Source organism: Chinchilla lanigera, unplaced genomic scaffold, assembly GCF_000276665.1.
Source record: "Chinchilla lanigera isolate Chin_1 unplaced genomic scaffold, ChiLan1.0 scaffold00015, whole genome shotgun sequence".
NCBI classification, from domain to species: Eukaryota; Metazoa; Chordata; class Mammalia; order Rodentia; family Chinchillidae; genus Chinchilla; species Chinchilla lanigera.
Genome location: NW_004955416.1, coordinates 27,258,242 through 27,281,827, shown reverse-complemented (window position 1 = coordinate 27,281,827; position 23,586 = coordinate 27,258,242). Strand labels below are relative to the sequence as shown.

The window sequence follows — 23,586 nt, the reverse complement described above, 5'->3', positions numbered from 1 at the left end:
CAGGCAGGCACTTTGCCGCTGAGCTAAATCCCCAGCCCCTTGTTCTTTTCTCTTTAAAATAAAAAAGTGAAAAGCCCATTTGATCTGAATTATATACGGTACACTGTATATCATATATGCTATATGTGTATGTGTGCTCATGTACACCCAAATGCAGGCAAGACTACTTAGAGAAGAGTCTGGACCTGACTCTTATGCCTGATGTCAAAATCCCATGTATATAAATTCAAGAAGTTGACTATCCTTTTGACATTTCTGTATTCTGGTTAGCTGAGAGAGACAGCATATATTGTATATATATTGCCCAGTTTCACCTACTATGATGTTACCCATTACAGCAAAACACGCTAAACACCAACACTCTGTTGGATTTGGAAATTCACAGTGTTTTATGACTGTTCTTACTGACATGATAGGAAGGACATCAGACTAGAACTAAGCCTGTGATGGCCCCAGCCTGCCCTGGTACTTGCATTATTACTAACCTCTGAAAGCTGTTGGAATCTTTTTTCTAAACTAAAACAGTAAAGATCTATGGGGTAAGAATTTTGATATTATTTTTGCCTCTTTGTTTTGAGATTATTAATGATCATGGCAATTAACCTAGTTCTTCAGCGTGTTATAATTGAGTATGCCGTTACCTCTCCTAGCAGCTTGGATTTCTTGCAGATAGAATTTCTTAGTAGCAAAATACTAAGAGCACAGTCTGATTCTGGAAAAAGGTACTGACAGTGGAGAATTCTATAGTGCAAAGCTGATCTGTTGTTATTATGCTAATTACCAATAACCAGGATAAAACTGCCTACCATTTTCTAGAAATTGTTATGGGCCATTCCTGTTATTGCAACTTTAATAACTATTAAGATCTACTGAATAGAGGCTGCCAGGCAGCTCACCCATAGGGCTACTGGCCAGGCTCTTGCTAGCTCCTCCCCTTTCAGTGGTGAGGCTGTGTCACTGGAGCATTTCTCTAGATTCTTCATCTCCAGATAAGTATTCATTTCCCATAGCCAACTGAGACAACTTTAAGGAGAGGCCAGACCTGACTTCTATACCTGAGATCAGATCCCCAAAGCTCTGAGAGGTGTGTACCTCAGAGCTAAGTGAAGCTGAAACTTCTAAAATGGCAAATGCACCAGGTCTCGAATCTTCAACCATCTCCCGTGGCCTGTAACATCTGGGGTGAAACCGGGAGGGTGGAGCATGTGGGAATTCTTTCAGAGCTCCCTCCATGGTATGCCTGGGATTTCCCAAAGCAAATACAGAAGCAGCATGTTATTTTGTTTTAAGATAAAAATCAACTCCAGACCATTAAGTTATTATTGTATCTGATACATGTGACATGAGGCCCATCTGTGCCCCCAACCCTGCAGTCACTTAGAGTTAAAATTACTGTGTGTACTTAACACTACACGTTTTTGTTAAATATAGCGCTGCCAGAAATAATAGATGCCCTAGGACGTAAACCTAAAATAACATAGAATTTTTAGTCAGATAATCTTATTTAATCTAAAAATAACCTAAACAGTAGTTTATATAAACCTTGAGTATCAAGACTCCCAGCCCGGTGCTGGTTCATCAAACTGTAAATTTATGAGGCATTTACTTAGCATTTAACATTTTAAACCAGATCAAGCATGATCTATATTATAGGCAAGTTCCAGAAAGCCAAGCATTCCACTCTTGGCTGATCTTGCTGACTGGAACATTCCTTAGGGAAGTCCTTCTCTGAGGGGCGCCAGAGGTAAACACTCACCAAATGCATCACACTGCCAGTGGGTCAGATCCTGTGAGGAATGGAGAGGTCAATAACGTAGTCCACTTTTTGAGCACTTTTATTATCATCCTGTGTGTCTCCTTAGGGACCAGGTTCTCTGGCCAGGACAGTCTGATAGTATGAGGGAAGGAGGCTCTTTAGTTTTATAACCAGTCTGACCACCAGAGAAAACCTGGAAGTGATTCCAAGCCCAACATTCCTCTGTCTGCGGTGAGACCACCCTCTCATGGCTTGAATCTCCTCAGAGGGTGGTTTCCAAACACCCTTGTTGGTTGGAAAAGCCATCAGATGGCTGCTCAGGAGTTTCCAGCCTGGGAGGGTAAGAGGCAGCTCATCACAGCACACAGACAGACAATTAATTGGAGTGTTGATTCTCCATAGGATTGTGTTCTAGGTTTGGAAAGTTTTCACATCCTGAGGTAGCAGATAATGCTGACCCTCGCCAAATTGTTGGCAGTATGGAAGAAAGTTTTAGAGAATTCCTCTGAGAGTCGGAGTCTCTACAGGGATTTAACCATCTCTGGCAATACAATAAGGGCATGTCTATTTGTGGCATGTTCAAGTTAGTAACAGTGGGCATGCTGATCACACTGCAACTCCAGAGGCCTTCTATACTTAGGCTATATAAGAAGAAAATATTTTGTGGTGGAGGATTTGGGGGACAGTTGACAAGTGGAACCCCTGTACAAGCTTTCAGATGATTTCCCCAAGGTCCCAGTGCAGAATCCCAGGACCATACATTTTCCAAAAGAGTCATTAATGTTCACTAACAAAGACTAGGACGCTAGAAGGAGCAGTGTGACCTGATCCTCAGGCGTTAGTTACGCCTTATCACTAGGAGGATGGTGGAAGATATATTTTTTTTAATGTGACATTTCATTATTTTTTTAATGTGATATTTTATTTCTATAACCTCTACATATTTCACAGAGGTTTTTGGAATCCATCAAAGTTTTCAGAAGTTTTACCCATTTGAAAATACCGCCCGCTGTATTTCAATATCCAGTTAAACCCTATGTCACATTCAAGGTATTTAATTTATGATCTTTGATAAATATTCTTGAAAACTGAGTCAGTTCCTTCAAAAGTTAATATGAAACAGAGGAATGAGGGGATATCAGTCAGAAGAGAGTAAAAGTGGATTTCACTTAACATAGTGTCTTCAAGTTTCATCCATGTCATTGTATATTGAAGAATTCCCATTTTTGTTGTGTCTACATCTTAGCATTATGTTGTGCATATTGCTGCTATGAACACGGAAATGCTGACATCACTTAGATCCTGACTTCACTTCTTTTGGAAGCCCACCAGAGATGCTTCTCACTACTCTCTGGACAGTGTACCATCTTCCTAAATTAACATGGGCATTGGGTCCTCCAATTTGGGGCACATTTTTCAGTATTAGGCATATAATAAACTTACTAAATATTTGAGAAGCTGCCTTGTGGGAATCAGGAGAGTGGGAAGATGTGTGGGAATCCAGGGAGAATGTCTAAACTTTGGTAGAGAGGTCTGCACTGATAGAAGTGTGGCATCAGCAACAAAGGATGTGCCATGATAGTTGGTCAATTGACCGGTTAACAAATAACCAACTGGGGGGTTGGTGATTTAGCTCAGCGGCACAGCACCTGCCTGGCAAGTGCAAGGTCATGAGTTCGATTCCCGATACTGGAAAAAAAAAAAAATAACCAACTGACCGATTAACCAGAAAACTGGTTCAAATGGAGAAACATCAAGAAATAATACTTAAATCTCTGAAACATTTTAGCTAAAGGTATGAAAGGTGTTTTAAATATTATGCAGTATATATATTATTAAGTAATACTTAAATATTACAGTTTTTCATTAATTTGTGATAGAGGGGGAGAGCCTTCTCTTTGAGGGTATCTGCCAACTGAATAAAGGATGTCATAACCATTATTCAGAGCACAGTTACGATGTGAATTTGAATCCAGTTTATCTCACATACTTGGATCCATGGCAGGAGTGTCAAAGACCCCTATGAAGCAGTCTGGAAACACGGTTTTGCAACTCGGTCCTCATCTCTTATTTTATTTTGCCCATTCCTATTTTGGCAGCAGTGTATTTTAGCTATTTGCTAAAATTAGTTTTCATGAGAACAACTTGGCTTTTGCTCTCATATTTCATTGATTAACCTAACACGTAAGCACATGTATGGACTGCAATAAAGAGTATCACTGGTGCCAGAAGGTGTGAGAAAATAGTAGGCCTTGGTGGATGTGCCCTGCTCAACTCACAGGGACGTAGGCAGTACCAGAGAGGACTCTGTTGGCCCAAGATACAGGGTACAGTGTTGCAGGGCAATGTATTTTGCAGAGGAAGTGGTGGCTTTGGCTCCGCTCTCCATGGGACTTCTCCTTAGCAGATGTGTGGGAGGGGCTGCAGATCTTACACAGAAAACAGGAACAGCTTCTCTTGGGGTGCCATCAGCAGTAAATAGCGAACAGGGGAGCTGATGAGAGGTGGTCAGAGGCATAAGAGGAAAACTGGGCAAGTGGGGCTCCAGAGAAGCCTTTGTGACCCTTTTAATAGTTATCTCCTCTCTGTCTTTTCCCTCTGCTCTGTTACTTGGTACTTGAGAAATACCTGATAGTCTGGGAATGAATTAAAGTGCATTTGTTTCCTCTACCACTGGGATTGTTGACAAAGAGCTGGTATGTCCCTCTCTGGGAAATCATAGGGCAGCAAACTACAGGCCCCCTGATCTTGTCTGATCTGCCCCTCAGCTCACCCTAATGATGGTATATACATAAAGTAAAAACATTGTTCAGCTCACAGTGTGTGACCAGCCAGTTATGCTTTGTCAAGCATCCTGGTGTCCCTCAGATCTAGTTGGGTGGAGAAGGTGGCAATAATGATCTTGGTGGACCCTGGTATAGAAATGTGAAAGATAAAACAAAAACCACACTCAGTTTGAGACCCTGAACTCATGACATTTGATAAGTCAAAGCCTTGGCTGGTTCCCACCTGCCTTTAGCACTGTGATGAAAGAACTCAAAACACTTGGATTACTGACAAAGCAAGTTTATTTATCAGAAGCTTAAACATTTAAGAACTATAATATCATAATTAATGTAATTTATTCACTTATTATTATCAAATATCTGTTCAATCTTCATCCTGTGATCAAATCACATGTTGAATTTCTCCATAAATTCCTGACTGCAATCTAGTCTGTTCAATCTGGTATCATATTGTGTCACTTTTTTGTGCAGGCATTCCTCATCTAATGACTGGGTTCTAATCTTGTGTGTAAGTCATTAAATGAATTGGTTTCTAGGTGAGGGATTGTATATAGTATATACATTACCATATTCAGAGCAAAGAAATGGTCAAAGGAAACTCCAGCTTGATGACTTTGCTTTCATTTGCATAACTCTTATATGCAGTACTGTAATGTATAACAGTGATGGCAAACCTTTTAGAGCCTCCAGTAACACACAGCCAGCTGTGGCGTGCGTGCCATAGGTTTGCCACCACTGGTATAACAGTACTGTATTGTATAATACCCTCAGCAAAAAGTACAGTACTGCACTATAGAAGAAGTCACAATAAGGCCGTACTGCTGCTCCCGTACCTGCATTGTAAGTCTGAATGCGGGTCATAAATCCGAGTGGTGGGTTATGAGTCCAAACAGTGCAACTTGGTCATAAGTGCAAACATTTGTTACACGGGTAGGTCACTAAACAAGGAACATCTGTGCTTAAGATGAATTTCAGTGCACATTATGCACTTGAACCTGGACCTGGAAATGAGCCGCGTCTAACATAGTGCCCCCTCCTCTTCTCTCTGGACAGCCTGGGGATGAGTCACGATGACGATCACTCGTCCTGCGCTGGCCGGTCCCACATCATGTCAGGAGAGTGGGTCAAAGGCCGGAGTCCCAGTGACCTGTCTTGGTCCTCCTGCAGCCGAGATGACCTTGAAAACTTCCTCAAGTAAGTCATAGAATTATTTTGTAGCATCAAAACAATAGAAAGTTCTTCCAAAAGACACAATGTAATTTAGCAAGGAGGAGGAGGAGGAGTGCTACTTGAATCCTCATTTGGCTTGGAGAGGTAGTCAGTGCAGAGTCTCTTGTGACAGAACAATACTTCTTCCCAAGTGTGCATCACATACCATGTTAAGTAGTCAGTCTGTGCCATTAAATGCTTATCCGTTGATGGAAATATCAGCACAGTAACCCTGTTCTGAAACCCATCATACTTACCTGCAACCCATGACCGTGAGTGGACACTGCTTTCACGGTGCCTCTTAGGTGCCATGTAGCCAAACACTTCTTGGCTCCTAAGGCTGCTTCCATGGAGGGGAGAGAATTTATTGGGGGAGGGAAGTGGCTCACCTCTCTCAGGTGGGGAAGGAGTGAGTATCTCTCACTGCCCCTTTCTTTCTGGAAGATACCTATGTCATTCCATTCCCAGGCTGCTGTGTAAGGACCGGCCATCTAGTTTCCGTCTTTTATCAAATTGAGTGTGACTGTGGGCATTGCCAGTCCCTTAGTATCAAAACCAAAGGGGTCGATTTATAGCCTTGGTGCAATGTATTTATCTCAATCATTTCCCTACTTATTTGTGTTAATCCATTTACCCTGCAGAAATGGAAGTGAGTCTCTGAGTATTACCTGCATGGGAGCTTTGCAGCCCAGCAATACATTAAAGTACCCAGGGCAACTGGGGAAAGTGACAGAGGCATCACCCTGGGTCTTCCCTCATCTTTCCTGTTGCTGAGGAAATTGTTTAAGCAGTAACCAGGCTGCAGATGAACTTGTTAGTTTTAACGTAGTCTACTTTCATTTAGTCTTTGCTGTCATGCAGAGGTAATAAAATGTTGTAAGCACTTGATGTCATTTTATTTACCCAGAAGGGTCGGTACAATAGAATGGAGTGTTTTCATTTGCTCATGTATACAGTGCAGGTCCCACTGGGACAGGTGATGTGAGTTTGAGTCAGAAGGAGAGGGACCAGCCTCATCTATGTGTATTTGTGCACATGCAAGTCTTTTTTAAAAAGTTTTGGCAAATGGCTGAGTTTACTTTTTACAACCACCTGCCTTTATTTAAGAGAAGAAAAATAAAGGTACTTAAGCATTTAACCTTCTAATAGAGCCCACTTTGGGGGAAATGTACCTGTCATTGTGAGTGGATTTTCCCATCTTGGTCAACATCCTGACGTCAGTGAAATCAGGAGGTGTGGCCAGGTGACGTACAAAGTCTAGCATGCCTGCCACAGTCCAGCAAGCCCTCCAAGAGAATCTAGGGTGTTAGAAATAAGCATGCTGATTTCATTCAAAATAAAACAACCCTTACTTGTGCTTTGTCTTTAGTCGTAGTAACTTTGGCTTGAAACCATACTCTAAAAAAAATACTGTAGTATCTTTCAAAAGCATTTTTTACCAAACCTCCTAAGAAGAGCCCATTTACCTGATGGTATTATTCCAGGACCCTCCAGAGTGGCCAATATCTCATTGCCTTTGGAGCAGAGATCCACATTTAGCCAAGTAAGAAAGAGTAAAAAGCAAACACAATCTATTATGTTCACTACCTGGGTCCTTCTCCCACAAATACTTGAAGGTGCATCTTTCTCAGGGATGGAAAAATTAAAACGTGAACTTGGGCAGTACATTTTCATGTCAACTTGCCTCTTGGCTATTTCAGGTCCAAAGTCAGCACTTGTTTGTTGGTCACTGACCCAAGGAGCCAGCATGCAGTGCGCCTCTCTCACAAGCTGCCTGGCATGCACTACAGCGCCAACGAGCAGTGCCAGATCCTGTTCGGCACCAACGCCACCTTCTGCAAAAACATGGAGGTAAGCAGCCTAGAAGGGCTGGCTCAGCAAGGGGCACAAGCCTGGCATTCCCTCAGCAGGTCTGGCTTTGGCTAGAGAACACAGGTGCTCACAGTTAACACATGCACATACCTACACACAGCCACACACATATACACGCCCTCTCACAGGCATTTGCACATCTGTGCCGCAGGTAGCCACACATGCATATTCACCCACACTTGCACTTGCAGTCACCATCTGCACAGAGGCAGCTTTGCAGGCAGGTGTGTAGGGTTATTATGGACATCAGTAACCTAATATTTCAGTGGGAAACTTGAGGACACCAGAGCAAGGAAACAGACTCATACTTCTTAGAAATGATGGAATATCGCCCAACTTTAAACCCCACACAGATAAGGAAGAGAGAGCTTAAAACTGTTCAAACACTGGAGAATATCAAATGGAGGTATAACAAGTAATGCACTGATTGTATGATAATAGTAATAAACCCATTAAACAGCATTTATTGAACAATGTCCACATTTAATCCTAAGGTTTCCAACCTATGTGATCACAATTAACTTTCACAACTCCCTAGTTTATAGGCAGTGATACCAAGTCAGACTAAGTGATTGTTCAAAACGGCTTGGCCAGTAGGTGGTAGAGCAAGAATTCAGACCCAAACCTGGTCACCCCTGGAGCATTTACTTTTGCACGGTGTTGCAAATAGGAAGGCCTAGACCTTAGTTCGGGAGGTAGAGACTGCGTAGTATTCTGTTTTTCTTCATTAGAATTGGCACTTTCCACTCCAGTAATTAGTAGGAGTGCTTACTTGAGGAAGGGAAGTAGTAGCAGTGACTTTGGTGGCAACTAGCCTCAGCTGGTCACTAGTCAGTGTTCTGCTTGCAAGACTAGTGATGCTTCCTTTAGAGCTCTGACAGTGAGGTGACAGCAACTGTTCATACTGCAGAACATGTCACACTAAGGCTCTGGTACTCCTGGGGAAGATAGGACAGAAGGGTACATGACCCCCGTGCTACCTTAGCACCCAAGGACTTGGGACATGCTGCTCTGGATCTTGGATATGTCCTGAGTCAGATCCAGACTAAGACAGCACTGCAGTTCAGTGCTGGTGTGTGTACCCATCCCCTCCTGTTCTTCTTGTCATCCACTCTCTTCCGGCTATGCTGATCTCCCTACTTTCCCAGGAGCTCAACAGGTTGCTGCCAGCAGAAACACATCCTGCTCCATGCAGCCCTTTCCTCTGTCTGGCAACTTTGTCTTAGTTATCTACATGACTAATTCCCTCATGTTTTATGGGTTTTGTTTTTTGTTTTTAATATGCCTTTTACAATGAGGCTTTCCCTTGTCACCCTATTGAATACTGTAGTCTGAGAGCCCTCTTCCTGCCAACCTTTACATTATCTACCCCTCCCAACCCTATCAGGGTACACTCAACTTCCAGACACGGATCATCTTTTCCCATGCTGTGTAGTTCATTTACTTACTATGACTATGGCTTTTATAATTTCCCTCTTCTAGATTATGTATCTTCCAGAGTAGCAACCTTTGCTTTTTTATCATCAGTGTTTCTCAGTTGTCATGACCAAAACTCGGTATGTATGAGATGCTTGATAAGTGCATGTTGTCCTTGGACTCGGCCATGGTCCTAACACCGGTTTATAAAGTGGCTTTCTGTGGCTTTACTTATGATGAATTGGTAGATAAGCTCAGAGTTGAGAAAGAGACCCTTATATTCTTTCATGAGTGATGTATTACTCTCTAAGCCTGATTTCACGTTTCTCTGTCTAGTTCACCAGAATCATACATGAGACTTTATCATGTGTCTTGCAGGCATCTCTATCTACAAACCATTCCCATAGCTTCTTTCCAGGACAAGAAACCATTCAAGACAATGCAGTGAGTCTAGTCCCAAGTGGTCACAGGCTGGTTCCTTGTGATTTTCTCTCTCTGTGCCTTAGTATTCTCACTGGTCAAATTTTAAGCTTCTAGCAAGTTAATGCACATAAAGTACTAAGGAATGCATCTGACAAAGTCAATCCCTAGTAAGGTTAGCTGATACCTGCGCTATTATTTCCTTTTTAGACAATGCTGATTCTTGTGTGTGGGGAGACAGAAGTAATTTATCTGCATATCTCTGAGATCTCTCTAGGAGTTGTGAAATATTAAGTATTGTCAGAAACAAGTGCTCTTCATGCAAGCAGACACCCAGAACCAACCAGAAAAGTCTTTTAATATGTTCACAATGGGGCCATAATTAGTATGTCTTACTGCTGGGCAGCTGTCAACCATTGGTGATACATGCGTAACTGTCCCATCGGTCTGTATGGGACAGTCCCATTGGGGACACAAGCCACCTGATGGGATAGTCATGCATGTACTACTTGCGGTACAAACTGCCCAGTAGGATAGTCATGCATGTTCTACTGGTGGTTCAAGCTGATGGAAATGTGTTAATCCAATGGTATAACTGATCTTTGTAGCCATTTTTACTCTTTCATGCTCTTGATTGAAATAGACATCATGTTATGAAATGATCATGGTCTCTAAGTTGCCTTTAAATTTCTTACCCCAAATTCTGCTTCTAGCTAAGATGGGATAATGGGGATCAGGTTTGCTTTATCATTGGAAACAACTACATAATAAAATAAAATACGTGAAACAATGAACTTTCAAGATTCTGGACCTCAAGCAGTAAAGGCCTGTGAGTGTACAATGATGAGTAACCAGTGAGGGATAAGCAGAGAACCTCAGAGATTTGAAGAGGGTCCTCCACGAAAATTGAGATTCAGCAAGACATTCAGTGCATGTGAGAAAATGGCCCAAGGCCAGGAAAAGAACCAGCTGAAAAGGTTCAAGGGAATAATCTCAAGAAATCATATAGGCATAGGATAGAGTACACAGAGGATTTTGCTTCAGTAGTGTAGCAAAATGAAACTTAAACTAAATGCTCATCTGGTGCTGTTTCCAAATAATTTAACTAAGTCTTGTAATAAAGCTCAGATATGTTTATAGAATTCCAAACTATTCAACATTCAGTAAAATAAATCACAGTTAGCTAAAATACTAACAAACATGTCAAGAGGCAGAAAAATACATCCACAATGAAAAAGAAATCAATCTAACACACAGATAATAGAATCACCTGTGTCAAGGAGATTAAAACACTAATTTAAAGCATATGCCAGGGTCAAGAGGGTAGCAGAAAAATGAAACATACTAAGTGGAGACCTGGAAGATATAAAGAAGATCCAAATGAAATGTCTTGAAAGGCAATATTTAGTTAAAAGCTTCTCTGGATGGGATTGATAACAAATTAAACACCACAGGAAGGAACACTGTTGAACTTAAAGGCAAAATGATTAAAATTCTCAAAGATAAAACTTTAAAAGAAACAGATCTTAAAAGAACCATAGGGTCAGTGAACTGTGGAAGTGCAGGTGTTCTTATATATAAGTAATACCCCTGAAAGATGTGGGGAGGGAGAAAATAGACAGGCAGAATGGAAAAAAATATGAAGAAATCATGACTGAAAATTCTCCAAGTCTGATGAAAACTGTAAGGCCACAGATCCAAGAAGTTCAAAAAACTCCAACTACAAGAAACAAACCTAGACCAAGATTCATCATTTAATCAAATTGTTTAAAAGGAGTGATAGAAAATCTTAAAAGAGCCAGAAGAAAAGATGTTATATACAGGCAGTGTGATCTTTGCTTTTACATTTCTCATTAAAAATAATACAAATGAAGCTTGGCATACTGCCTCAAGCCTATAATCTTAGCACTTGGGAGGCTGAGGCAGAAGGATTGCTGTGAGTTCAAGGCCAGCCTTGACTATACAGTGAATTCACAGCCAGGCTAAACTTCATAGTGAGACCCTATCTCAAAAAAGGAAAATAAAAATCATTTAAGTGAATATACCATATAGCAATATCTTTAAAGTACTAAAAAAAAGAAGCTAGTCAGCCTACACTTCTATACCCAGCGAAAGTATCTTTCAAAAATGAATGTTGTTGTAGTTAGGGCTTATAGGGGAACAGATTTAACAGTACACATGATTCATAGGATTACTTTATAATATTCATCCAAAGAGTCAAATGCAGAAGAGTGCCAGAAATCTGTCCATGTACTAGAGACCCAAAGAATCCTGCTGAGGAGCTGGATCCTATGGCAATGTCCTGCACAAGTCCAGCTGGAGGCTGAGAGCCCACAACAATGTCTCATGCGAGTCTGTATCAAGATCTGCACTGGAAAGTCCCATAGGTCAGTGGTAGACGGCAGAAAATCTGTACCAGTGGGATGAAGGATCTGTGCCAGCAGGCTGAGAGATCTGCATTGGAGTCAGGAAGTGATGCTGAAGGTAAGGAACAGAGCTCTTCTGAAAAGAAAAGTAGCCATCCTCAGCAACAGCAAGGTTCTAAGCTCCTCAGATGATGTGAACAGCCGAGTTCATATCAGTTAAGCCCAAGTGACAAGCTTCTCCAGGAAAATCAACAGCACACCATCTTTCTGTCTAGTTCTCTTTTTATGCTGTTGGCAACAATCCTCCGGTGGGCCATCCATACCCAGCACCATGCTGATTTAACTTAGCTGGGTGTTAGAAATTGACCGTTAGTTAATCCACCACAAATGTGAAACACATTTTTTTTTTTTTTTTTTGCTATACAAAATCTGATAGAACTTCTTTATAAGGAGACCTACACTATAAGAAACATTAAACATAACTTTTCTACAGAAAGAAAATGATACTAGATGGGAATATGTATTTACAAAAAGAAAGGAAGAGCTCCAGAAGTAGTAACTACATGGGTAAATATATAAATGTATGGTATATTGAAATATACTTAGATATCTTAAAAAGATTATTTACCATTTACATAGCTACTTTACAAAAAGAAGGACAAGTGTACATACTTGTGGTAGATCTCCATATCCTAATCCCCAGAACTATGATTGCTCTTTTTTTATGGTTAAAAAAAGGACTTTGTCAGTGTGACTAATTTGAGTGTCTTGAGTTGGGAAAATTTTCCTGGACTATCTGGTTGTGCCCAATGTTCTCCCAATGGTCTCTAATAAGAGAGACAGAGATCAGAACAATAGGAGATGTGACAGTAGAAGCAAGAGGGTAAAGCAACAAAAGGAAGGGGACACAAGCCATGAACTGCATGCAACCTCTAGAACCCAGAAAAGGCAAAGACACTTCATAGGATTGGGAAGGAAGCTGCCTTGGTGATACCTTAACTTCAGCTCATTGAGAGTAATTTTGGCCTTCTGACCTCTAGCAAAATAAGAAAATCTGCATTGATTTAAACAACTGAGTTTGTAGTGATTTGTCATAGCAGCAATAGGCAACTAATATGGATTTTCCAAAGAAAATAATACAATAGATTAGATTATCACATATGTAAAAGTAAAATGGGTGATACTCACACAATGGCCAGAAAGGGAGAAATAGAACTGCAGTATGATAAGATTTTTGTACTATATATGAGGTAGAGTACAGTAGTCCTTTCTGCACAGTTTGGTTCTCTGAGGTTCTTGTTACCCATTGGCAGCTAGCATCCAAAAATACGACATGGAGAATTCCAGAAACAAAAAGTGTTAAATAACTTTTATTACCAGGACATTGTTACAATTGTCCTATTTTATTAGTAGGTATTTCTGTTAACATAGTATCCTTCTGTGCCTAATTTATAAATTAAACTTTATTGTAAGTATTTAAGGGAAATATAGTATGTATACTATATACTATAGAGTTTGATACTCTACGTGGTTTTAGGAGTCCATTAGAAATCTTAGAATGTGTTTCCCAAGGATAAGAGAGGGCCAGTAAAATACCACATAAAGACAGTAATAAGTTAGAGGAGTACAATATCAGCTATAAAACAACCAATTAGTGTCACAACAGAGTTACAACTGATAAGCCTACAAAGGAAATACTAATCATACATTGTTTACCCCCATGGTTAAACATATTAGAGCTAGAGTGTGTGAGGATGGATTGTAGATGCGTATTAGTTAGTCACCCTGTGTTCCACTAAAAACCAGGGTCCCTGATATGCTGTCCCATTTAGTTGTGAGTCTTTCTGAGGTCCCACGACCATCGGCGGTCACAAGAATGATGACATAACATCTCATCTCAGTGATTTCAGAAATATCTGTGCTACAAGGTTCTCTGCAGTATTCTCCAGACCACCGTTGGCACACTTTAATGGGGGAGGGGGCACGGTTCCACCTACTTCCTAGATATAAAAAAAGAAAACAGAACCGCTCATAGCTAGGAGTTTTTCAGGGAATAAATATCATGGAATTGCAACTCCAAAATTCTGGAAGACTTTCTTAAGAATCACATTCCTGCATGGGAATTGAGAACATTGTCAAGCCCTATGCTCTGAAACAGTTGTGATGGGAACTTTACCAACCAACCCCCTAAACTGGCATGGAGGGAAGCTTGAAAAAGTGCATAGGCATTAAAGAGGCATCTCGTGTGTGTGTGTGTGTGTGTGTGTATGTTCAGAATTTCTGGAACTTTATATCTATTGTTGAAAATATAATAACAAAATAAAACAGCAGTTGGACATTCCCCAGGGAATAAAGCTGTAAGACACACTGGTGCTGAGGATTTGAACATTTTTCTGGAATACAGAGCAAAAACTAGAAAAGAAAACCAGGATTTTGAGGAAGATACTAACCACTCTGCCTAGAGGTAGGCTGTTTTCATTTCGCTTCCGTCTCTTCTGAGGAACACACCCTTATTTGCTGAAAGTTAATCCCGGACTTTCCTGACCAAAGGTTGAGAGTGGACACCTGCCTTGGTTGGGGGACCGTATCTCTCATCCCCTCATCTTTGTGACTCCCCCAAAGCAGGGGTGCTTAACTAAAATTCTGGGGTAGGCCCAGCAGTTTTGCGAACTGAGATAGGAAAATGATTTCGCTTTTATTTTTCTCAAACTTGTAATTGAAGTTAGTATTTCCTTCAATTAAGAGGGTTGGCAGGAAGCCTAGCAGTCTTCCTGGTACCATGACAGTCCCTGAGATGAGGAATCATCGGTCCCTTCATGCTGCCTAGCAGTCGTGGCTGACACTGGAAAACATCACGTACCCGCTCCACTGCCTCCACAGTAAAGTTGTTAGGACCAGGGCCACGTCTTGTCATGTAATGTGTTGACAAAAAAACATGCATTACTATATTACACATTAGGAGTTTTTCATTTTGAAAACTGTATTTCAGTTGAACTGTTTCCCTGGTAAGCATGTGCATTTCGTAATCAGGCAATGACACATACACACTCTAAGAAAGGATTTCTAGGTGCCACCAGGTTCTTAGAGCCCACAAAGGCCAGTTTTGGTGCTGGAGAATGACTGGCATCTGCCCCTAGCAAGAGCACCCATTCCCCTGAGCTCTTGCTCTTCTTTGGGTAGAGTTTTTAGATGCAGATCTTCCTGTGCCTACGCATCCGTGTGTGCTTGCTTAACACTCATAGATGTATTAAAATTAGGAACCACCCCCTCACTCACAGGTGTAGGGTAAATGATGTAGGAAAAATATTGCTACAGTTGTTTGGGGAGCAGTTTAGGCTTTAGATATTAACCAGACTGCTACTTTCTTAAACATTTGCGTGCCAGAGAACGGAGAAAAATTATAATGCCATACATTTTAATTTTTAGAACTCTGGAGCCCCCATACCATCACCATTGAATCTTTCATGTCTGTCTGCAGAATGCTGTTATTCTAAGGCACAAAGCTGTCTATGGAAATATGAACTACAAAAAATTGGCATCAATAGCTGGCATTTGTTGTAGAAGTTATTGGCAAATACAGCTGTCTCCTCTTTTAGCCAATGGTAATGTGATGTTTTTAATTCACTAAAGCATTTCAAGAAAGTCCAAACATAAAAGTTATAAACATTGGATGGTAAATATTTATTAGAAAGGGGAAATGAACTTTATGCAATTAGCCCAATCAATCTTTTTTATGATTACAAGTTCCTCCTGTCCTCCATCAGCAAAGTCGCTCTTTAACAAGGCTCCAGAGCTGTTTAAGCTCAGATTTTCTGCCAGGTAAAACAGGGTGGGAAGGCCTCATGTAGGCATTGTCAGCTGAAAGGAAGAATATGGCAGTGCTACTGGAGATGGAGCAAAGGAAGGGGCAGGCGGGAGGAGGGCAGTTAGGGTAACATCCTGACCGTGATGCCTGCCTGCCTCACAAGCCCCATATCCCGTATCCCTTTCCTGCATGAAAGAGGAATTTCTCCAAAAAGTCCCTGGAGAGTCTCAGTCAAAAGAGGTTATGTACTGACTGCCCATCTGTATACCCTAAGTGTATCACAGCAACATATTCCATCCACGCGCGCTGCCACAGGTACAAAGGAAGGCAGTGCTCAGAGAGATCACGCTAGCTGTGCATTCCATGAACCCAGATGTACCTGCATGTGATGGCATTCACAAAGGACTGTGGCATGTATGTGGTGCTTTTTCTTCTTCTTCTTCTTCTTTTTTTTTTTTTTTTAATATTGTTGAGCACCAAAGGAAGGCAAATGTCTCCACTGGTCACAGGCACCAGAGGGTGTTGTGCACTGTTTTCTTCCTAAAATCACTCCTTGGCCTTTCCTTGGATCCCTTCTGGCCTTTGGAATAGCACAGAGGTGCAGTCCATATTGCACAGCGGTGAGGAAGGTGGTCTCGATAATAGGGCTGTTCAGCTCCCGTCCTGCCTCAGCTTCCTGAACACATTACACAGTCTCTGGGCCTCAGTGTTCTAGTTCGCAAAATGCAAAAAACCAAAAGTGTCAACATTTCACCTGGGAACAAAATTCTTCTTTCTGTTGTCAGAAATAATAAAAATCAGCCAAAGGGCACACCATAGAGTTAAGAGCGTCAGATAACAGAGCTGAGAACCACAGTGTTTAGTTATTAGCACATACTCAGTAAGTGTTCCTGGTATTATTTCTCTGCTACCTTGGGTATTAGTCAGCTTTCCATTCCTGTGACCAAAATGCCTGAGAACATCAACTAAGAGGAGGAAAGACAATTTGGCTCATGGTTGCGGAAGTTGCAGGCCGTGATTGTTTGGCTCTACTGCTTTTAGGCCTGTGAGGCCTGGTGAGGTGGGAATATAATCATGGAAGGGTGTGGTGGAGAGCAGCTGCTCAGAGAGATGGAGAGGAAGGGCTAAGAACCTTCAGGCTATTGCCCTTGTGGTCAAGTTAAAGCCTTATGAACCAGTTACTTTCCAAAAGCCCACCAGCAACCAACCTTTTAACACAGTCTTTGAGGGGGTACAATTTAAATACCAACATACTCCTTGTTGCCTGGCACCAGTGGGAGAGGAAAGCACGTGGTTCAGCACACCATCATGTCAGGCAGTGCTGTCTTCCGCGTTTCTACCGAACCCTGGGGACCTGTAAATCCCAGGGATCGCGCATCAGCATCTAGTATCTCTTGGCAAAGTCCCAGTCCCCAGCTTGGAAATCCTTTTTCTGTTCTGGTCATCCTGATGTGTAAAGAGATCCCTGTGGCACCCAAAACACCGAAAGTGTCCGAATTCCACCTGGGAACAAAATTCTTGTTTCTGTTGTCAGTCCTGTCGCGACCTTGTGGATCGTTATGCTCTGCTGTAGAAACTGTTAGAAGGTTATGTGCCCTACTTCAAATCCTGTTTTAAAATTGCTAGGGCCGTGGGTTTCGGGTATTTGTCTTTTTATACAGCTTCTCCCACGATTCTTACACTCTGCCTCGTTTGGAAACTGCTAATCTAAATGAAATCTGTCCCTTTAATGCCAGAGGACCTGGCCAGAGCAGGCGGCTGACAGGGTCCTGGAGCCCGCCTGGCCCTGCCCCTCTCAGACAGACTGGGCTGTACAGTCATACAGGGAGTTGGACGCCTGGCTGAAAGCTGTCTTGCCTGTCTGGGTCTCAGCTTCCTGCCCAGCATCTGCAGCCTTTCGAAGCTGTTGGACTTTGGCAGCAGATGGCCCTCATTTTCCAGAAGCATTTGAAAGTTTACAGTAGACAGCCTTCTCCGAGAGTTCCCTGGACTACTCAAGTTGAATGTTATCTTTCATTTCTTATTCCCCCTGCCATCTCGGTGCCTGGCCCCTGCCCTCGTCCAGCTCTATCCCGCCTCAGCCCCAGCCAGGTGAGGGTCTTTGCTACCCTCAGGAACAGGGAAGGAGCAGCCACGCCTGGGGATGCCAGACACTTTCCAAAAGCAGGTCTGGCATGCCGGCCTAGGGGAAGACTTCAAACTGCAGTAGTATTTGTGGAAAATTTGGATTAGTCACTATTTCATCCAGTGCTTGGCGCTGTATTTTGTCTCCCTTTGGCTTGTGTTATCAGCAACACATTGTTGAGAGAGTTTACATAACCGTCCCTTTCTGGAGCACTCCAAGGTGGAGTTGCTGTCTTGATCAGTAGGTGCCCAGGAAGGAAGACACAAAAGCATGCCAGTCACCTTCACAGTCCCCAAGAGGGCAAAGGGCCACCACCAGATGGAGAAATGTGGTAAGGCTTGAGTGCATGCATGATTGGGAGGTGACCTTCTGAGGCTCCCAGACCTTCCTGTGCTTGCGTGGTCCCCCAGAAGAGGATGCTTGGCGCTGGCTCCATTATGCACAAGACCTTGAAGAACTGTGGCAGATTGAACTGGATATGTCATTAGCCAAACCTTAAATGTAGCTCATGAGGTGGTGGTTACTAAGCCAGAGAGCTGTTTCCTTTTCCTTACACTTTGCAGAGATCAGTCATTTTCTGCTGCGGTACAAAGTCTACCACATGGGGTGGGAATTTGTGGTGTCTGGGCACCCCCAGTACTGATTTGGGTTGAATGGGTTCCCTTTTATCTCTTTCTAGCCTGTGCTAAAGCACCGCATTGTATGGAAGGTCGTGCTACCAGCAGCATGTGCAGATGAAGCCTCGTATCCCTAACCCTTTTTGATGCTCAAATGTCTTCTGATTTTGAATTTCTGGGTTTGGAATGCCCAACCAATAAAGTCTATGCAAATATTCCAAAACTGGAAAAACTCCTCAATCAGAAACAATCTGGCTCCCAACACTGTGGATAAAGGAGCCTCAACTGTAGAGCTGCCTAGATGGAGGGAGCAGCCCAGGGCCCAGCATGGAGCGTTCTGTTCTGCACAGAAGAGAAGACGCTGAATGCTTGTCCCTGGCTCAGACAGAACACAAAATCTCAGGGGAAGAAGTAGGAAGAGGACGCAGGAATGCCAGTAAGGCCATATAACTTGCGGCTAGGAGTATGTATTCCAGAGTCAGGATAGATCCTAACTCCACAGCCTAGCCTAGTCACTTAATTGTTTCCTCACCTGCAGAATAGCACGGTGACTTTCTCACAAGATTGGTGTAAATAATGAATGCCTGGGTTTGGTAAATGCTTACTGGATGGTGGCTTTTGTCTTGTGCTGTTGAAGCCAGGCATTGCTTTGCTTATAAATGTATTCGTTTGTTTGCTCATTTGTTCATTCAGCATGTCTTTATGGGGTAGGCACGTGTGCTGGCAGGGCTGTGTACCCACTAATGAGATGAGCAGTCAAGGAGACTGCTAGGAGCACAGAGTTCAGGGTACATCAGGTGAGACATGTGGAACTGTTCCCCAGCAGAGCCAGGGAGGTTGGAGCCCTCATGGAACACTGAGAAGAACTAATGGGTTCTTCCTAGTGGGTGTGGAAGGAAAGAGGACAGTTCCTCCTTCACAAGAGCTGAGCTTCTTGGATTTGACCTTGGTGGATGCATTATCAAGATCATTTCTTTATTTCAGTCCTGGAATGTGCTCCCTGAGGGCAGGAGGAGGTCATGCTCACCACCCATAAAGCAAGACATAGCCTGCCCGAAAGGGGCCTCAAGAAGGGGCAGAGAAGAACCTGTGAGGCCAAAGGACTGACCGGTGTAGAGGCACAGAGTTACTGTCTGGCAGTGGTAGGACGGGGGTACATGGAGGCATCAAGGAGAGGAGAGGGGCAGGAGTTCAAATGTGGGCTGGGGCTGGTCTGTGACAGGTGCAGGGCTTTTAACTGAGTCCTGAAGGGGATGAGTGCTGCTTTAAGTGGCATCTATGTTTTAGATTTGCAAACTGCATTGAACATAAGAGGGATTGTAATCAAGAGGACCTGGAAGAAGCAATTACATTTGTTCAGATGAAAGAGGAAGACTTACAGAGGCAGTGATGCTGAAGATGAAGCTAAACAATTTGCCGTGGAGAAGCCAATGTCAGTTTTTAGCTCATCTTACCAGTGCTTAGTAAACAGGCATTATGAGCACCAAATAATTATATATCAAAGACTGTTAGCTTTCTGATACTGTAACAAAATACTCAGATAAGCGGCTTACAAAGGGTTTATTTCTGCTCACGGTTTCAGAGGTTTCAGTCCATGGTTGGTTGGCACTGTTGCTGTTGAGCCAGTACATCGTGGCAGGAGCACAGGTCAGAACAATCTGCTTTTCTTATGGTGAGCAGGAAACAAAGAGAAAGAGGAAAAAGCGGGGTGTCCCAATGTCTTCTTCAGGGGCATGCCCTCAGTATCTGGAAGACCTTCACTAGGCCCACCTCTTAAAGGTTCCACCACCTCCCAATAGCACCAAACTTGTGACTAAACCTTTACCCCATGGACCTCTGAATCCATTTTAGATCCAAACCACTGTATAGCGAAGTCCAGCCTTGTGTAGACGACTGGTTATCAGTGTGCTTTTTGGCATCATATTATTTGTTTTCTGAGCAAACAATATATGTACAAGGTATAAAATCCAAAGTACAAGTATTTATACATTTCCTTTTTCCTGTAAATGTTAGCACACTACCATAGCATTGTGAATATTTCCTTTCTTTTAACATTGTGTCTTGGAGTTAGTTAGTACTAGTTCAGATAGAGTAGCCTTATCTTTCTTAATTTCCCTTGCTATAAATTGTTTTATATTTTAACTTTTTATTGTGAGGTAATTTTAACTCAAGAGTGGCAAACGTGTAGTGGGTACTGTTCACCTCACTTCTTTTTATGTTAGTATTTTCTATAATCATAAAAATTGTTACTAAAATGAGTAAGTGCACAAAGAAATGGTAAATGTTTGAGGAGATGGATATGCTTACCCTATTTGAAGATTATAGAAGATATACCCTCAGTAAAATATTACACGGTACCCCGTAAAGTGCAATTTCTTTGCCAATTTAAAAATTAATTTTAAAAAATAGGAAGTTAACCTTGGTACAGTACAATTAACTAAAAAACACTTTAATTTCATCAGTTTTCTCAGTGATGTCCTTTTTCTGTGCCAAAGTCCAATCTGAGATGTCATGTTGCATTTAGATGTCATATCTACTTAATCCCTTCTAATCTGTGACAGTTCCCAGCCTTTCCTTGTTCTTTATGTTCTTGACGCTTTTGAAGAGCTCTGGTCATGTATTTTTTGATTTGAGCTTGTCTGATTGTTTTTTTATAACTATATTGTGGGTGTGCATTATTGAGAAGGATACCATTAGGTGATGTGGTTAATACATCTTATGACTGGTGGTGTTAACTTCAGTCACCTAGCTGAGTAAGGTATTGTCTTGCAGGATTCTCCAGTGTAACTTACTATTTTTCCCTGTTGTAGTGATGACAACTGTTGTTCCCTGTTGAGTTTATCTGTTGCAGGGTTTCCCAACCTGCGTACTGTTCACACACTGGGCTGAGTAAGCCTTTGTTGTTGGGGACAGTCTTGTGCACTGGACAGTGTTTAGCAGCATCCTTAGACTTAACCCTGGCCTACTTGTCATGACCAAAGACTGTCTTCAGACACTGCCAAATGTCATTTTGGGGAAAGGGTGAAATGGAGAATAATTCATCTACAGGATAAATAGCCACAAGTGGATTAAAAAATCTTTTTCTGTGCTTACATAATTTTTGTAGTTTTATTCACTTACAACATGAAAGATACAGAGAAGTGCATAAATCCTAAGTTCCGGTTGCGTTCATTTTTCTCAAACTGAGCACACAGATATGAGCAGCACATCAGGAAACAACATTTTTGGAGTTCGAGAAGATTCCCATTAGCGCTTTTTAGTCATCCCTTGCAGTAACCACTGTCTTAGCTGGTTTTTCCGATCTTTAGACAAAATCATGTGTATGTATCAGTTTTTTATGGATGTTGCCCAGTTGATCTCCAAAGAGGCTTATCTTTGTACATTTCATGGCAGTATAGGAAAGTGCCTGCTTTCCTACATTTTCACCTGGTCTTTCTGATTTTTCCCATTTGAGTGTTTAAGAAATGAATCCATTGCAGGTAGAACTGCATTTATTTCACTAATGAGTTTGAGCCTTTTTGCATGTATTGAAAAGCCAGTCTGTGCTCTTTTCTGTAAACTGTCTTCTTGATCATATAATAGATATAGATAATAGATAGATATAGATACAACCGCTGTATTCTCTATTCCCTCTTAACAAATGAGCACAAAATGTACTGATTAAACCAATGCATTCTTATTATCTCTCAAGCGCTGGGTCCTGGGGACGTGTGCATGGCTTGACTGGATCTTCACAGTATGAAGCTGCTGGCTCCAGGTCTGCAGTTTCACGTAAAAGCTCAGCTGGGGAAGGATTTGTTTGCAAGCTCACTTAGCAGTTGTTAGCAGCACTCTATTCCCTGAAGATTGTTGGACCAGGGACCTCAGTTTCCTGCTAGCTCCTTGGTCAGAGGCCGTCCCCAGTTCCTTGCCATATGGTCCTTTCTAACATGGCAGCTTGTGTCATCAAAGCGGGCCAGCCAAACAAGCAATATGGAATTTCCTAGGAAGACAGAAGTCACAATCTTTTATATCTTGACATAGGTGTGATTTCTTATCATTTTTGCTGGATTTTATGGATTAAAAGCAAATCATAAGGATGGAAAGATGGTGGGGATAGTCATCAGTAAAGACAAATGCAGGAAACAGTGGCTTCATGTCACAACCCCTCTCCCAGTGCCGTCATCATGAAGAGCTCCCCCAGAACTTTCCAGTACCATCCCAGAGGCAGGGAACTCTTTTGTTCAATAACCAGCTATGTCTTCCTACAGACATGCTAGTGGGAGGGCAGAGACTTCCAGTGGTTTAGCAAGTACTTCAGAGGAATTGGAGACCTTTGAATTTCTTGCAGATCTATTACCAAAGAAAGCCTTTAGCTGGTAGATACCTCCGAATGCTCAAAGAAGAGAAAAGGGAAGATAAGGAGCAAGAGGATGGTAATGATAAAGGCAAATCCTGAACTGAGAAAGAAATGCTTTAAAAGTCATTCTGGTGAGGTCCTACCTGGTTAGCATCATTGCTTTGAAGTAAGCAAGACATTGTAGTCAGCTTCCATCTCCTTATTTTTCATTAGTACAACTTTGCTGCCTTCGTGTTTCTGAGATTTCTGGTAGGTTATATTCTTTCCTGGCTAAGGGCATCTCATGCATCTATACTATAAATACCTAAAGGGAAGATGTCCTAGATAGCCACCCTCTTCAACATGCTGACACTGAAGTTCTAGACCATTAAGAAAGAACTACTTGTGCAGTCAGGTACTGCCAGCTGGTCTACCACAACTCTGAGGTGTAGTCAAAGACAAGTTTGCTCAACTCTTTAATTTACTGATAGACCATGTGTTTTAAAATGTAAATATTCTTACAACTTGGATAGGAGAAAGGAGAAAAGAAGGAAGGGAAAAGGAAAAATATATATGTATGTATATATGTATATATATGTGTATATATATATGTATATATACACACACACAAGATAGCCAAGATAATTATAGTACTAATTTCTATTAGTTCATTAAAAAGAAGTTTGTGCTTATACTGTCTGATCAATTTTTCATGCCTATATTTTGTAATCTGAGCAACTACTTTGAAGACAGCAATGTGCAATGTATTAACCATTTACTATCTTGTTTTGAAATTTTGTGTCATTATTTTTACTGTTTTTTCTCTTTAAAATAAAAATACAACTAATTATTTTTAACTAAATGCACCATGAAGTACAATGGATTTCTTGATCTTA

General features: G+C 41.8%; 1 protein-coding gene across 2 annotated transcripts in view; it reads left to right on the top strand.

The window, feature by feature from the left end:
• Adamts17 (ADAM metallopeptidase with thrombospondin type 1 motif, 17) overlaps positions 1 to 23,586 on the top strand; it is a gene marked incomplete in the record, with an annotated part of 306,761 nt that overhangs the window by 152,999 nt on the left and 130,176 nt on the right. For both annotated transcript variants that reach the window (XM_013512523.1, XM_013512522.1), the window contains 2 exon segments: positions 5,596 to 5,736; positions 7,452 to 7,602. In XM_013512523.1, coding sequence (XP_013367977.1) covers positions 5,596 to 5,736; positions 7,452 to 7,602 — 292 coding nt within the window.